Raw genomic sequence first — 18,100 nt, forward strand, 5'->3', positions numbered from 1 at the left:
ACAGTTGCAGCAGGTCTTTGGCGCCCTTTGGTCACATTATCAATGATATTATGTTTCTTGCTGCGCGCTTCACTTGCTTTAGAGCTACACACGTCCGAAGACATTGTAATAAGGTTGCTCATTTACTAGCTAGAAAATCAATCTCATTCTCCCCTTTGTCCGTCTGGATGGAAGATGTTCCACCAGACCTTTTATTTGTCATCCAGGCTGATTTGAATAGCCGTCCTTAATAATATATTGTTGATTGTTTTCTCAAAAAAGAAAAAGAAAAAGAAAAAAGTAAACTGATATAAATAATAGTTGACTATAGCAAGTTGTTAAAAATAAAATAAAATATTTTATTAAGATTATATTTATTCTCTCAATTAAAAATCTCAAATTCTCTATCTTCCTTTATTATTTTAAATGAAGTGATAAAAAAAAAAAACATTTGATATTGGGTGTATTGTAAAGTGAGGTGGTAAAATAGATAAAATAACTTTTTATGATGTTAAAACTAAAATTTTTAGCACCATTACTATAAATGCTCTTACTTCAACAAAAAAAAAAAAAAAAAAAAATCCTAGCCAACCTAAAATAATGATTTTGTGTATTTATAATTATTTAATACCATATGAATGCTTATTTAGTTTTTTTTTTTTTTTTTCCTTTATACTCTGGCTCCTATTGGCTTAAAATCTTGGATCTGTCTTTGGCGATCATAGTTAATTATTAATTTGTTACCATATAAGTAAAACAACATGAAATGAAATTAATATAAAAGTGTTATGGATCATACTCAAAAAGGCCACAGCATAAGGCCCAACAACAAAATACGACCTTTGCCGGCAAAAAAAATATTGGCGCGGGTTTAGTCCACGTGGGCAGCCCAACGCCTGAAAACAGTGGCGCCAAAATTACCCATTTCCCGCGAAACCAAAATTTAGCGCCAAATCATTTCATTCAACATAAATAAACTCACACAATACCAATCAAATGATTACTACAACAACCATTTGAGAAATTTCTTTGAAGCTTTCAGCTATGGCGTCGAGACCAACAGCGAGAATGGTGCTGAGGCGAAGGACTCAAGCTCCAAAGCCAGTGGACGTGAAAGTGGAGGATGGGTCGGAGTCAGAAAATGGGTCGGGGTCGGATTCAGAGTACGACGGCGTTAGCTGCCAGGAATGTGGGTCGGGTGATTTCGGGTCGAAGCTTCTTCTGTGTGACAAATGCGATAAAGGGTACCATTTGTTTTGCCTTAGACCCATCCTTGTTTCCGTCCCCAAAGGCTCTTGGTTTTGTCACTCTTGCTCAAATCACCATAACAAGTTGAAGTGTAAGTTCACAGCTTTTTATTTATTTATTTTTTATTCAAAGAAATTTATTTGATGTAGTTTAGTATACTCACATGCTTATTTTTTTGATTTTTATTATTGGTTTATTTATTTATGCTAATTGCCAACTGGGTTGTGTCAAATGCTTTGTTTTGATGCGTATATATGGGTTTTATTGTGTACATGTATTAGATACGGGTTTTGATTTGGTCCCTTTAATTAAATCAAGGAATTTTAATGGTTGATTTATACATTTCATGCCTATTTTGCTTATTGCAAGCAGTATTTTTATCTCTAATGATCCATTTTGTTTGAGGGAGCGGAGGGAGAGGAGAGTAGAGTTGACCGAAAATTAGCTTAATTTTTGGCCAATTTTACTCTACTTTCCCTCCCTCTACCCTCAATACAAGCAAGCCATAAAAGAGCACCTTTGCATTAGGATGTTTGGTTTTTTTTTTTTTTTTTTAGGCACATAATAAAATAAACCCTTTTAATATTTCCCTTATTTATTCAAGCCTAAAAGTGTCATTTTCAAAACATTTGAGAAGTTAGGGATATTTTTTGTTAGTAAGCTAATAAATCTCATGGTTGTATTACATTGGTTAATGAGCCACATCATTGAATTTAATTGGCGAGCCTGAGGGACAATACTTACAAAATTGTACTAAATTTTGCCCTTTGTTAATATTTAATTAATCATTTAGCATAACTAGTAAAGATTGAAGATTGAACAACCTAAAATATTGTCTGTCCATTTGCATTGTAATTTGTCTCATATCAATTGGTTTCTTCAATGATGATGTGCAGCATTCCCCCTTGTTCAAACCAAAATTGTTGATTTCTTCCGCATTCAAAGATCTTCAGACCTAAGCAACAAACTAGTTGAAGGTAAAGAGAGTTTTGAACAATGTTGCAATTCTTCTGTCTAACACTTGTTTTTAATTTTTTTTTCATCTCTTATAGTTTGAAACTAATGTAGTATGTTTTTTTTTAGATTATCGAAAGAAACGGAGGCGACCTAGTAGCATAGTGATATCAAAGAAGAGAAGAAGATTGTTACCATTCAACCCGAGTGAGGAACCTGCGAGGAGATTGGAGCAAATGGCGTCACTTGCAACAGCATTGACAGCCACTCGGACAGAATTTAGTAATGAACTCACATACAGACCTGGCATGGCACCGAGGTCAGCTAATCGTGCAGCCCTTGAGCTGGGGGGAATGCAGGTAGATTGGAAATCAGTGGCTTTTAAATGAATATTTTCATTTTGGTCATGCAAAACTGTACATATACATTGTTATTAGTTCTCAAATCTCACTTGAGGGATATATACATGAAATACTCTTTTGCTGCTAGAGGTAATGTTTTGAAATTGATTGGTCAATATCTGATACCATTATGTCATAACTGGATTTCAGGTATTGTCAAAAGAAGATAATGAAACCTTAAATTTGTGCCAGAACATGATGGAGACGGGGGAATGGCCACCTCTCATGGTTGTTTTTGATCCTCAAGAAGGGTAAGTGATATACAATTAAGCTCTAAATTGATTTTTGCACATTTGGGTACTAGCTTTAGTAACCTTGTTTGATTAAACAGGTTCACGGTTGAGGCAGATAGATTTATAAAGGACTTAACGATAATTACAGAATATGTTGGAGATGTTGATTACTTGAAGAATCGTGAAAATGATGATGGAGATAGCATGATGACATTGCTTTCTGCGACTGATACTTCAAAAAGCCTTGTCATTTGTCCTGACAAGCGTAGTAACATTGCACGCTTCATCAATGGCATTAACAATCACACGCCGTAAGCTCATCTTCCACCTCAAATCTTGAATTTCTCCCTTTCAATCAGCACTAGCTACGCTTGTCAAATAATAGCCTCCAGAAAAATCTTCATGCTGGGACAGATGGGTGAGAGGGATTCATTGTTTTTTCATGTTTTAGACACTTATAGGACGGTTATGACTTATGGCACCCTGCAGAATTTTGTTATGTTCTGTGAAACATAATATACTGCATATCATAGTCAGGTAGCATTCTGGCACATGGATTGCCACTGGCAGTATCAATACATGGTAGGAGTCATTCCTGGCAATGAAAATAGAAAGCAGTTTATTTAGGACTCAGGAGACCTCTAGAGTAGCTAAGTGTTCAGAGAAACTAATAGGCCATTTAATTGTGTAAAGAGCACAAAATACTCACCTAGTCACCTATTGTTTTTGTTCTAGTCTAAATTAAAATCTAATATCTACCTCTGCCCTTCCCAGCCCTAGAAATATATCAATCGTTTTATAAGCTGCGTTAAGCTTCTTTAATTCTTATTTTCTATAGCCATCCAATTGGGCATCGCATTTCCATTATAAAATTGTAGATATATTTGAAAGTATAGGGGCTATGTTTGGTGCAATCTAATGAAGCAAACTGATCTTTTGTTGCAGGGAAGGGAGAAAGAAGCAGAATCTCAAATGTGTGAGGTTTGATGTCAACGGTCAGTGTCGGGTCTTACTGATTGCAAACAGAGATATACGAAAAGGAGAGAGATTGTACTATGATTACAATGGATATGAGAATGAATACCCAACTGAGCATTTTGTCTAACACTTTTTCCTTGTCACACATACCCTCACGGCCTCACTGTGTTCAATGAAAGCATTTGGCCACTAACAGGCTAATTATATTGTCAATTTTTCATGATCTCTTTCCCTTAGCCCACAATTCTCTTTTTATTTAACTGCAAATGCTGAAGAATGATACTCATTTAGGTGAGACATCGGAATAAGTCACTGCAATTCCAGTGCCATTCTTGACCAATTTGAAAGTCCTATGATTTTATAGTGTTCCAAGTGCCTTGAGACTAGCACAAAATGCATTATTTATTTATTTATTTTATTTTTTTACATAGTAACAATGATTATAATGGTGTAAAATTCCTACAAATTCAAAAAAGTTGATTCCAAGGGCGTGCAAAAAAAGGAAACTTGCGGGTAATAGTAATACGGTAATACCTTTGGAGTTGGAGTGACTGCAATAATTGAAGTAGAGTTGATTGTACTGAACGTGGACAGAGTTGTAAAAACTTTATTGTGGTTAACTATGATGGGGAATTTTCATAACCTGCTCCACTGGATCTTTTGGAACCTTTTACCAACTTGAAAGTGACTTCAATGGGTCCTCCACCTTCAATTTCTCATCTTGCAATAGTATTCATTGTGGTTGAGAAACTCCTTAAGATTCAAATCATTAAAATTCAGTAACTACTAGCTATGAAATATTGAGAATGCCCTTTAGAAAAAGGAAAAGAAGAAGATAAGCATTCAGAATAATTCAAAAAGAAAACCCTCAATTCTACAGTTTGAACTTTGTCACTCTGAATGATATGAAGAGATAACTAACTGCTAAGCAACTGAATATTTGTGTGTTACTGTTAAGTGATGTTTTGGTTTGTTTGACAGAAAAGGAGGAAACCAAAAAAAAAAAGGTTGTAAGTAAACAAAGTATATTAATAATAGAAGTACATTAAAAATATAAAAACGGATCCGTGGCGCAATGGTAGCGCGTCTGACTCCAGATCAGAAGGTTGCGTGTTCGATTCACGTCGGGTTCACTTTTTGGGCCTTTTTGGAGCTTCATTTTTAGTTGGCCCAATAGCTTTTTCATTTTCATTTTTGGGCCTTTTTGGAGCTTCATATTTATTGGCCCAATAGCTTCTTTTTCATTTTTTTTCTTTTTTCTTTTTTTTTGAAATTTCTAATTTAAAATTAAAAAAGAGAAAGAGATCAAACCGCGTAAAGATTGATTTTTTTTGGGTCTATGTCAAACTACGATGATGCTACATGAAAGGCTAGTATGGTATCCATCGTAATTAATGCACATTTCATTTTGCACGTCAAAATCATTGAAGTAGGTCTCATACTATACTATGTGTTAACATCAAAATTAATATTTTTGCCAATTTTTAATTATTTTATAAAACAAATTGTGTACCTATTTTAGTAGGTAAATTTGACTAATCAAACTTAAAAGGTGATTGATTGGATCCATTAAGTTTTGGTAATGGTGATTAGATTATTGGTGAGTAAAACTTTAGTTCAGTGTATTGAACAAGACTTAAGGTCAATATGCGATCAATTTTAGATAAGTGCTATGTTTATATTACATCTAGTGAATAGAGCATTAGACAAAAGTTAAACTCTCGAATAATACGCTAAGTTATACATTAAACAAGTTCAAATATCTTTTTTTATTTAGACCCTAAATAGTTCAATTTTTTAATTAGTTTTCCAAATCAATTAGTTGAATTGCATTTTTGACATTTTCTTTTCTCCCTCCCGCTTGGGGCACATGAACCAGGTACTGGATTATTCATTTTCCTTGAATAATTGAGCAGACGTTTTGATGCTTATAATTGTTTCTTTAATGATTCTTTACATTTTTCCATGTCTTATAGAGAGCTCAATGTGATTAAATCATAAAGAAAACTTAGAAAAGACACCAGACAAAGTTGGCATTGCATTATTAGTAATAATTACAAACTTGGCAGTGCTTTGTAGTGTTACTAAACAAAAATTAAAACAAAAAGCTTTTGCTATGGCATTCATTTATTCTCTAACATGGATTTGTAGCCAATAATATGGCATGGGAATAATGATAGAGAAACATTATGCACAGAAAACGTGTACAATTGTAATTTCTGCTGCAGAAATTAAAATAACTTTGAAGTCAATTAAAACCAATCTAAATGATTCTAATTCCTCTTAACCAAACTTGTGCCCTCTATAGGCTCTTAGCTATGAATAAAATGAGAGAAAATGACAAGAAGAAAAAAAAAATAGAGGGCAACGGTGCAGAGCCCAGGCTTAAAGACAAAAAGTGGCCTGTGGGTGCCCACTGCAATTAACACTATGCAGAGAAATGCAGCCATTAGAGACCTACCCCACAACCTCAAGCTTGTCTGGTGGAGGATTGTCTAACACTTCCTTAAAGTTTTACAACACTTACTTTTCAAATAGATTTATCCTAGCCGTAGTACTTTTAGAGGGTAAGGCCTAATCAACATAAATATCAATATCACAATCATCTTTGTAAAATGTCCATCCCACCACCTCTAGACAGTTTATTTATTTATTTATTTATTTATTTTTGTTCATTTCGCTTCTTGAAAGATATTAAAAAGATAACCCTTCTATCTTGTCTTGGGTTATTTGAATTGTAATTGGAGTTAGATGTCTTGTGTTGATTAGGGTGGGGTTTAGGACATAGATTGAAAAAAAATTGGTGGGTTGAAATGATCACGCGTGACTGAGTAAGAGTTTAAGTTCACACTAAACTCATCATCTTAAGATGTTACTAAAAGTGAACAATGACGTATAAACACATGAATGAGCCCACGTCAAACCAATGTAAGACTCACAAGAAACGATAAAATGTTTGGAACACAAATCCACACCAACAAATTTGATACTTGGAAATAATTTAAATATTGTAGGCCATTATTGTAATATTTATATTATTATATTCGATCTTTTGTAACTCCTCTAATAGTGCTTTTGTGAATGAAATCCTAATTTTGGGTGAACCACATAAGTTTAAATTTCAAAGCTTTTGTGGATGTGGTTTCTTGTTTTCTAATATTAATTATGGAATACGGTAAACCTCTATCAAAGTAGATATTGATGGATCTCATACTCCATATTTTTCCTTTTCCCAAAATTCCACTCTATCGAACAACTATATGGACATATTAATCATTCATATGCATTCCTCTAGAAGTAAATCATTAACACCTATACGGGATTCGTTACTCTCTGTATTATTCAAACAAACAAAATCCTTTTACCATTGAAAACATAAAGTAGAATGTTACTTTAACCAAAACTTGAATCATTCAACCATCTTTTAGTATCTTACATGATTCATATCCTTAAATAATTGGAGTTCCTATTGCATTCAAACTCTATCCTATCGCATTACAGAAAGACAAAAGGGAACAGAAAAAATGTTAGATGTGCTATGTGGGATTAAAACTCTTACGCATATGAAATCGAAGGCTAGTTTACAATTCATGAGGAGCATGTCACATCATGGTATGAAATTATGAATAGTGTAGGCGTCGTGTATTGTTTCAATAAGTGAACGGCAATAATTTATTTGCATGTCCACGCTGAACTCCACTAGATTTGAGTTAATTGAGAGAAACAATAGGCCATGACATGATAGTGACACGAATCATCTTTTTAATGGCAAGACTTGTCACGTTTTTATGGTCTTATCTTTGCCAAGATCAAATGCAATGGCTATTGTTGGCCCGTTATCTTCTTATACAGTACCTAACCTTACACACAAACTTACTAACTTACACGTGCGGTTGTGCTCATGTACTCAGGGAGATGGTTTAGTGGTAAGAAGAAGCCCACATTATATTGCGAGTTTGAAGTTGTAGATTTGAGTAGTGGCAAGTCTCATGCCATTCATGAGTAGGGTCTAAGTAGGTTGAGAGTAGTGACTACACCTATCGGCCCATTTTTTTTTTTTTTTTTAAATAAAAAAATGTTAGCTATATCTAAGCAAATAAATAAAGGATAATTGATTAATGCAACCATACTTAGCCCAAAAAACAAACTTCTTAATGCAACCGATGAAGCAAATCAAGTGAAAGTAAGGAGTGAATCACCAACAGGCTTGTAGCTCAATTGACATCTAGCCCTATTCTCAATCTTTGTGTTGTGAGTTCGGCTCGCCTCTTCCTCCTCTCCCCAAAAAAGGGGAAAATGTTTTTTTTTTATATAAATAAAAAGGTAAGAAGGGAATCAACTAAGTTGGACAGCACACAATACTCACCCTTAGTAGTTATCATAGCTTTTTAGTGGAGTTTGTGATTGCATTTGTGTTAAAATCTCATTCTTTGTGTTTGTGTGTGTGTGTGTGTTGTTTAAACTAAGTTTGACAGTGTTTTGCAATATACTTAGTTGTCTAGCTCTCTATTTGTTTTGATACTAACATTTTTTTGAAAAATGAAACATTTTTTTGAAAAATGAAACATTTTTCAAAAGGTATTTTTTTAAAACTATCTTATTTTCCTATATTTGATAGCGACCTTAAAATAAGTTGAAAAACTATTTTTTGACTTCTCTTATTTAGTTTGGTGTGAAATAGAATTGTTTTCCATATTAAGCTTAATTTGTGTGCGATAAAGTTGTTTTCCAGAAATTTTTTTTGTGGAAAACAACTCTATCTCACACCAAGTTAAATAAAGAAAATTAAGAGAGAGTTTTTCTTTGACATTTTTTTTTTCCTGATACTACCAAATAGAAAAGTGCAAAAAATTATATTTACATAAGATTTTCCATTGAAACAAACAAAGCTACTTCATGGTAATGTTTCATAAAACCTTCCAGCAGTCCATATTTGAAGTGGCAAAAATTAATATGGTTTTTCAACTTGGAGATTAATTTATAAACTCTACAAATCCATGTTCTCCAAGTAATAACCTTTTTATTATTTTATTATTATTATTATTATTATTATTATTATTATTATTTTGGTTTAATTCATCTGATCAATTTCCAAGTAATAACCTTATTATTAGACTAAATCTAACATATATGCTATCCTGCAAGGACTCTATTTTGAACTAAAACACCTCAATATATAGAAAGTAGGAATAAATATAAAAATCTTCAATAGTTATTGACTTAATTCTTTTTTTTATTTATTTATAAAACAGTCTAACTATATTTTTACATATCAAATCCTCACTAAACCTTAAATTTTAGACATTCTATCCTAAACCCATCGAATCCTATATATTTATATTTGAAAAACATAAATGTATACTAAACCCCCCTCATTTATCCTATCATAAGTTATTAAAATAGGTCCCATTAAATTGATTCAACCTAAAATTAAAAATTAAAAATATTACTATTTAACTTTGTTTAGAAAAAATACTATTTAACAAAATTTAAGCATTAGTAAGCACCTTTACACTGAAGTAAGTAATATTTTAGGAGAGAAAGAGATGAACACTTACTTTTATTATAAAAACCATATACTTTTCGTCTAAATAAAATGAAAAATATATGTATTTTAATCATTTAAATTGACAATTAGGTTTGATTCGGGTATATATCTAAGTTAAAAAAAAAAAAAAAAAAAAAAAAAAAAAAAAAAAAAAAAAAAAAAAAAAACTCAAATATTTTCCAAACCCATAAAACCCTTTTAAAAAATCCTAAACCTCAGGATCAAGTTGATTTAGACAACCCACATATCCGACCCATTACCATCCCCACTTCAATGATTGAGATTGAGCTTTCATATCTTGTCCTAAATCAAATATACGTACGAAGAGATTCTTCCCCACCCTACCTAATTGCATGAAGTAGAGTTGAACTTTTTGTGATTATTATGATGTGCAAACTAATACTCCAATGGTACCCCAGATTTTCAAGAGTTTTAATATCTTATCATGTACAATTAATTGAAATCTGAAACCAAGTGTTTAGAAACAGCCAAAATAACATATAGACTAAGAAAATCATAGTTGGAAATCTTCATAAATTGTCGGCCAAAACTGATCAACTAAGAAAAATCATATAATTGAAATTCTTCATAAATTAAACTAACAACTATAGATGTCTGAATTTTTTTTTAATACATGTCGGCTGTGTCATATTTTTATAGACTAAATTAAGAGTTGAACACCAATAATGTTCTTTATACAACCCATTCGTGAGCTCAATATATATGAGAGAGAGAAAGAGAGAGATTTAAATTGGCTAAATGAGATGCATCCTCTATATTCCAAGTGGTATTAACTTAATTTGTGTATGAATCATCAAAAAGAAAAGGGTAGGGTTCATTGGCAATTAAGGTAAACTAGGTCTAAAAGAAAGAGTTGTTGGGATTTGGGTTTCTTAAAAAACCTATAAATTATGAGCATGAAATATGTACAAGTCAACTGTGAAGAGAATTTGGTGCTGTTTCACAATTACACAACCATGCACCTTGGGATATCGTGGACTATAGGAAAGAGTTATTAGGGCTACAATCTTGGGGTGGACGTGTGGGGGTTTCCAGAGAATTATTTGTTCCTTAGGATGTAGGCATACCCTATAAATAAAATATATTCAATTACATGTAATGTCTGGTAGATTTACAACTCATGAATCATGATCATATATCTTAGAAATGACATGACAGAGAGCTATATAGCTCTTGTTTTTTAGAATCATAGGGCTTGTTGTTAGCCAAACTATAACCCCTGTTCTTGATTTGTTGGTACACCAACTTTTGCCCATTTTTATTGCACCATTAATAACAACAAGCATTACATGACACATAGCAATCATGCGTTTGAAGTTTGAACCCATGTGATATGAATAGATAAATATATCATCTTATTAAATTGTACTGCAAAGTTTCTTTAATCTTTATGCATGCTTGCATAAATCATGGAATGTTTTTCAAATACTTTTTTATTGGGATTTTGCTTCATGTAGATTGTAGAGGCACGAGGCAACTTCGCTCATGCATGACGATTATTGTAACAGATAAAATATTGTAGTGCAATATAATCTCATCCTTACATCATTAAGATTGACAACTCCTACATTTTTTTAGGCTAAATAATAAATTACTCGAAGCACTTGACTAGTTTCTAATATATACTTTATTGTAGAGTTTGAATCTACCTGATCTAAAAAAATGTTAAGAATGACCACCGCGGGGTGTGGCTTGATGGTAGAAGTCTTTAAATTGCTTCACTTGGTAAGTGGTTCAAGCGATAATTTCAGCAAAAACCTTATAGTACACGTGGTATTATTTATTGCTATCACGTGGCTTGTGGTCGATGAGTCTACACCAAAAACCTCATTTTTTCTTCAACCCAAAAAAAAAAAGTGATAAAGACTTAAAAAGAATGTGCATTTGACATAGGAAACAATGGTGTGTGGTAATCAATATATTTTTTGGTAAAAAGGAAATTGCATTAACGGAGAGAAACTAAGGGGGGAAGGGGAGGTTCAGTGATGGTTGTAATTAATATATACTTCATCAAAACAACATCAATGATGAGCTTTATAGCTTGATTACCGCCAAAGATGAAAAGTAAAAGTGTCCATCTACAATGCACAAGCAGCATTGTCTGCTTGTTTGGGGTTGAGTAAGACTTGAGCGGCACACAATTACACTAAAAAAAAGGTAAAACAAAAGAGAAGGCCGACAATGAAGTAGTAGTAGTTAGGTGAAACATTGTAGTTTACTAGCTTTTTTTCTCTTTTTTACTAGGGATCTCTTTTTTAACTAAAGGGTTATCATTTCTACCTTCTGTATAATCTATAGCAGCCCTTTTTTAACTTTGTTGTAGGCATCAAATATTTCATAATAATAATGCAATAGACAGCCTTTGCGTAGAAAGCTTTTGATATTGTCATCAAGACAATGACCAAACACTGAGACTATAATAAAGTGAAAGGTTAAAATTTTTTTTCTTTCTTTTTTTTGCTAGGTAAAGTGAATGCTAATTTGCTTGAATTGATGGAGCAAAAAGAATTCATAATTCAAATGGGTTGATGTCATGAAAGCAATCCAAGTAAATTGTTCGGTTAATTGGGGACAAAAGTCTCTTTTACTTTTTGACTTTTTAGGATTGTATGGCTTTAAACGAGACAATATAAGTCTTATAAAGGTAAACTAATCAGCATTAATGTCTCTAATCATTCTTTATGATCACCATATTGACACAAATGTTCAACATAAATTGCGGTGGTTTTCAACCTGATAATAATTTCTCATAATTAAAGTATAATTATAAGGATTATAATATGAATAAAAGTTAGATACATGTTCTTGACTAGCTCAACCCAAATAATGTTATCATTTTTAATGACTATTAAATTCAATGCAATTATAAGGTACAATAAAACTATGTACCATTAAAGTATGCAAAATTATTTCAAATAACTCCCCTCCAATTGCAAAATTATCACAAACATTCTTCACCTTGATCACAAAAATTATTTTCATATTTATTTATTATAATTAAAATCATTTAATATGATCTTAAAAAGTTAATCAATTACAAGGAACATGCTATACATTATTAAAACAGGCCCCAACGAGAATGAACATTAACTAAACAAATGATGGAAGGACACTATCCAAAAAAAAAAAAAAAACAATAAATCTAATTTTACAATAACTTTCACAATCATAGTTCATTATTATTGAAGTGACATATTATGATTAGTATATAATAAAAGGAAAAATTCTAGAGATATAAACTTTTTTGCCAAAAAAAAAAAATTAATGTTATTGGTCAGTTCAGATAAGAATCAGTAAGAAGTTGACAACAATAATAGTTTGTAAAAACATTGTAAAATAATTTATGGCTATGGTATTACTTTAATAAAAATATGGTCATGTTAAAGAATGCCCTTAAGAAACCATTTTAGGAAAAATTTTATACTATTTTTATGGAAAATTGAAAAGGCTATCAAAATTCTATCTTTTTAAAAATAGTTCACTAACAAATGTCTTCTTTAGGGTATTCATTAACATTAAAAGTATCGTTAAAGATAACCTAGTAATTTTGTATAAAAGTGATGTTCCATTAATAATAAAACTTAGAAACAGGATGAACAAGTTGGGCAATGGGCACAGATCATAACCCAAAACCCATGTCCCATAGATGATATAGATTGTCTCCAAAGGCAGACATGTCAGTCTGTTACCTGGTTATAAATGGAAATGTATTGGACTAAGGTTTGTGACATCAAAAATGCCCATACCATACACTGCCAAATTTAATTTTAATCAAAGGAAAAGGGGTTGACAATTTGGCTTGATCATCAACAACAATAACAACACCACTGATTGATTCAGAAATAAGGGAATAAAAACAATGTCTGGGTCATCTCTGACCGTTGACCAGTCCATCATGTGGTTATATGATATCACTTTTCAATATTTACTTGTATAGTTTACAAGTATATTTTATGAGAGAATAAAGTAATTTTCTTTTTGGTCATACAAGTTATATTATTTAATTTTTTTTGTACTTAAAATTTTGGAATTGACCCTTTTTTTTAAATGGAAAGTTGGGTAGTGTACCTACCCAAGCTTGCAATTTCGGCAGTACAAGAAACAAAAATCCTTGTTCCATTTTAACTAATATTTATTACTATATTTAATTCAAATCAGATTTGACTGGATTTGTGTAATGGATGATTATTTATTAGGGTATTTTGAAAATTTTTATTTTTTTTAATATCTAAGATATAGATTAGTAATTACTAGGATTGAGATCCGGTGCAATCAAAGGTTGAGATTAAAAGTTTTAAAATTCACTTTTAATTTTAACCTCTAAATGAAATAATTTTTAACCTTTAACTTTTTACTATTTTACTTTTATACTTTTTTTTTTTTTTTTTTTTAACTTCTTTCACACATCTAATGATAATAGTATTGCTATTGCATCGGATCCCAATCTTAATTGTTATGTCAAGACAATGTTGTAAATGGTATGATATTCTTATAATATTTTAGATATAAGTTATTTAGAATATTCTTTTTTAAGCAATTGATGGTGAAATTGATTGTAAAAAAAAAAAAAAATTGATGACGAAATTCTTAATTCTTATAAATTTAATAATATCTAATCTTTCTGTCTTGGATAAAATTATAAAGTGTTTTGTTGTTGTTGTTTAGTAAAGGGTAATGGAGAATAAAGTTTTTAGGTTCAATTCAAAGCCAACTTTTAAAAAGAAAACTCCAAGTCGGTAGTAGTTTAAAGAATATTTAATTTGACTATTCACATCTGTAGGGACACGATACGCAACGAACCACAACAATGTTGGGTTCGCACGCGAAAAGGCCCAGACAATATCATTTGTAGAGAGTGGGTTCGAAAGGCTAGGCCTTGGTTACCCGGCGGTGGGTTTTTTGTGGTGTTCATACGTGTTTAAGGCGTTTTCACTCCTGGAATCTTTCTCCTGGAGGTGGACTGGGAGGCCCTCCTTTTTGGCCATTTTTCCCGCCCCTTATCCAGATTACTTACTTTTTCTTTTATACTAGCCTGCGTTCGCTTTCCTTCGTCCACGTGTAGGGTCGACCTTTCCAAGACTGATACTTGTCCCGTCAATCCAAACCCAAAGTCGTTGGGGATGGTTGATAAAGCCAAAGAATACGGCTCTGTTAGGTGCAGAATATTGTACGGGAAGGATAGTAAGGGCAGCTTTTCCTTAATATTTTAGATTTTCTTTCAAGTTTGTTCCTATACCGTTTTTGCCCCTCTTCTCGGTGGAACTTTGGGTCAGCCGAGGACTGAGCTGTCCTCGGCTGCATCTCCGGGCCATTTTGTGCTTTATGTTATTGAGCTTGGGCCATAGCCTTCTTTGGCTTGGGCCTTTGGACTCTCCCATGAGTAAGTGGGCCTGGCCCATAAATTATTGGGCCTCATAACAGCCCCTCAAAACCCTGCTATCCGACCTCCTGGTTGGAGAGAGGGGTTTTGATACTACCGAACCTTTATTACGGCTCATTTAATTCAGCCTTTCACTGACGTTGGCAATTCTCCACCTGCCCAGGAAATGCACCGGTCTACGAGATGTTCTTCTTGATTTATTCACGATACGTTCATGTCGTTTGGTTATCCGAAGCATGTCTTTAATAGTTTCCCTTCACGAGACCTCTAAAATTTAATGGTTACTGATGGTGTGGGGGAGCGGAACGGGCACATTCTTGTTTGCAGATTTCCTTGGAGATCTGAACACATTAAGTACCCTCCTCTTCGTCCTTTATATAAAGAGAAAAGACAAGGGTTGTTTCTCCCATACATGAATCCCTTTAATCCCCCCGAAATTTGAAACCCTTAGATTCCTTCCAGAGTTTACTTTTACCCCCTGGTTATACCTTAACCTGAAATACGTTTACCATAGTAATAAGCAATGAAGAAGCCATTCCCCTCCCAAAAACACCATGTTCTAATAAATCTCGAAATGGCTCGGTCAGGGCAAGGATGGTGGAGACTCAAGATTTGTCTCACCTTCCTTTCAGCCAAAATCCGAAGCAGAGACTCGCCATGTCTCACTTTCGGCGTGACTGAGCCGAGGACACCCATTATCAGTACCATTCGCTCTCTCATGAGCATATCTAACATGGCACCAATGTGTTAGAAGTCAGGACTGGGGCAGGGACTAAGTGCCCTTACTTCTTCCTCTCTTCGTTCACTGGCGCCTCCTGTTGCCTCTCTTTCTTCTTCTTTCCACCACCAGATCCATCCTGGTGCTTTTCCTTCTCCTTCTTTTGCTCCTTTTTCTTTCTTTTCATCTCTTCCCTCTTCTTCTCCCCCTTCTTTTCATTCATCTCCTCCATCTTCTTCATTCATCTCCTCCATCTTTTTCTAAAGAAGGTCCTTCTCTCAATATGGGCGATACTGAGGCAGAGTTTGGAGGGACTTCGGAGACGAGTTTAAAAGACACCTGACCGTTTACTTATCTGTATTGCTGATGTTTTTTTTTTTTTTATTGTTTCGGCAGTTCACCTTTTGTATAGGCTGGTTTAAGCCCCTCTTTGTACGTTGTAATACATCTTTATATTAATAAAAATTGTTATCATTTTACTTCGCATGTTCTATCTCTATGTTTCCGAAATGATAACGCAATGCATAGACATACAATTTTGTAAAATTGTTTTTGTTTTTAAACCGTGACCGACGTCTAGGACCGAAGTTACGGTTAATAAAAAGATCTTGCCCGAATCGGTCGGGCACAATACCGCCGACCTTAGAGTACAATACTTAGGTCCTTAACTCCCTTATCAAAGAGAAGGGCGTTTTTACGAATTTGCAAGTGCTGTTCGGCACAATAATATAGCATTTGAATCAATGACAACTAGGGCCAAAATACTTGCTAAGAAAAAGATGTCGCCATAACTTTAATAGAATTGTTTGGCACAACAATGCAGACCTGTGAAGAACGATACTTACCCCAAAACTAGCCGAGATGAGAACTGGATGCTCGATACGGTGTAGGAAGTAACCATCCGAAGACATATCACCCGCAGAATGAACAGCCCCCTTAGGCTACTGAATAGTGGGGCGTTTCGCCATCTTCTTAACACTCTTATTGGCCTTAACCTTTTACAGTATTTGAGTCGAGGACTTTCCCCATCCGAGTAGTTGGTTTCCCCATAGGCTTGAGTCCGAGGACCTCGCAACGCCTTGGTTCTGTCCAAAACCTAGTTTTGTCATCCAAGTAGTTGATTTCCCCATAGGCTTGAGTCCGAGGACCATGCAGTGCTTTGGTTCTGCCCCTGAACTCAGTTTCTCCCTTTCTTCAGGTATTTCATGAGGTACCGAGCAGGAGGTTGTCTTCGGCAATGACTATTCCTCGGCATGGGCCGTAGCCCCTGGGCTTCCATGCAGAACGGGCCTGGGCCGCGAATTCATTAGCCCCACAATATCGGATTAAGAGGCATTCTTGTATTCTTTGGTCACGCGGTCCCCTTTGACATCCCAGTGTTCGAGATGCACCTTCACGAGAATCCTTTAATCTCATGGTTGCAGGTGGCGTTGGAGATTGAGCCGGAGCCATTTTGTCTGTAGCGTTCCTTGGGACACTGCATGAATTAAATGCCACTTCCTTATCTTTTTAAATAAATAGGAGAGGAAGTTGCTTTACCTACACACAAATCCTTCAGTTTCCTCCCAAACCATAATCCCTAAGCCATAATTACAACTCCCCCATCCGGTGCTATCTTCCCTTAGTATAACATGTTTGAGGCGCGAGTTGGGGTGAAGGAACTCCCTCCGCCACAGCGGCACTGGGTCCTTACGAGATTCAAGGTAGTATGGTCTGGGCATGGGGGGTACAGATTCAAGAAAATACTCCGTCTTGACGAAGGGAGAAATGGTGTTTCTCCTTCTTTTAGTCAAAATCCGAAGCAGGTTCTGTTCACGCCAGATTTTTGGTGTGTCAGAAGGAAGATTCTCCGCCATCAGCGCCGTCTGCCTTGTTACAGGCAAATTTTGGGGTAGGCTCCTCAACTTCCGGCTCCCTGCACCTTTCCTTCAACGGTGTGAGCCTCAAATTGGGTTCCCTGCACCTTTTCTTCGGCTGCGCTAGCCTGAAGCTGGGCTCTCTCTGCACCTTTTCTTTGATGGTGCAGGCCCCAAGCTGGGTTCTTTTGCTGCCTGAGTTATGGGCATGTAAAAGTATTGAGGAAGAACAAGGTCTTGAAACAGCAGCCAACCTCTCCTCTGTGCCACCTCCTCAGCTTTATCTTATTCTCTTGTACCTTTCTTTGCAATTATGTAGTTAGCTTTAGAAGCCAACCTCTCTTCTGTGCTGCCTCCTCGGCTTTATCTTATTCTCTTGTACCTTTCTCTTCGATTATGTAGTTAGCTTTGATATAAGCTGATTCCAGCTTTTCATTGTACGCTGTACTATTTCTTTGTTTTAGTAAAAAGGGAAATTTATTTACTTGTTTTGAATACTTTTCTTTTTGCAACACTACTTTGTGAATGGGTGTGCTCCATGTGTGTTTTTCTTCAATGATATTTAGAGCAGGAAACCTTGAAACATAATCCAACTAATTCTGATTTACCGACACTACCAGGCATTATAACGATAATTCATAGTAAGTTCAACTTAGGAAACTAACCGAGGTAACAGTTGAATATTCTGTAATAAGTGCGAGAATACCGTCCGAGAATGATAATCTCTAAATAATTCATCCGAGGAGGTGACTGAGCAGTAGGGAACTCTGATTGTATTTTAGGC

The 18,100-nt window shown here is 34.4% G+C and overlaps 1 protein-coding gene and 1 non-coding gene across 2 annotated transcripts; both read left to right on the plus strand.

Annotated features, from left to right (window-relative positions):
- Nucleotides 1-970: 970 nt before the first annotated feature.
- LOC126699850 (histone-lysine N-methyltransferase ATXR6) lies at nt 971-4,006 on the plus strand. Its single transcript, XM_050397825.1, has 6 exons — nt 971-1,318; nt 2,124-2,204; nt 2,311-2,540; nt 2,733-2,833; nt 2,914-3,126; nt 3,761-4,006. Exons 1-6 carry the CDS (start codon nt 1,024-1,026, stop codon nt 3,918-3,920), a joined length of 1,080 nt encoding a protein of 359 aa, XP_050253782.1. The 5' UTR covers nt 971-1,023; the 3' UTR covers nt 3,921-4,006.
- Nucleotides 4,007-4,854: 848 nt separating this feature from the next.
- TRNAW-CCA (transfer RNA tryptophan (anticodon CCA)) lies at nt 4,855-4,926 on the plus strand. Its single transcript has one exon. It is a non-coding gene; the product is annotated as a tRNA-Trp (tRNA).
- Nucleotides 4,927-18,100: the final 13,174 nt, after the last annotated feature.

The sequence above is a fragment of the Quercus robur genome, chromosome 9 (genome assembly GCF_932294415.1).
Source record: "Quercus robur chromosome 9, dhQueRobu3.1, whole genome shotgun sequence".
Lineage (NCBI taxonomy): Eukaryota > Viridiplantae > Streptophyta > Magnoliopsida > Fagales > Fagaceae > Quercus > Quercus robur.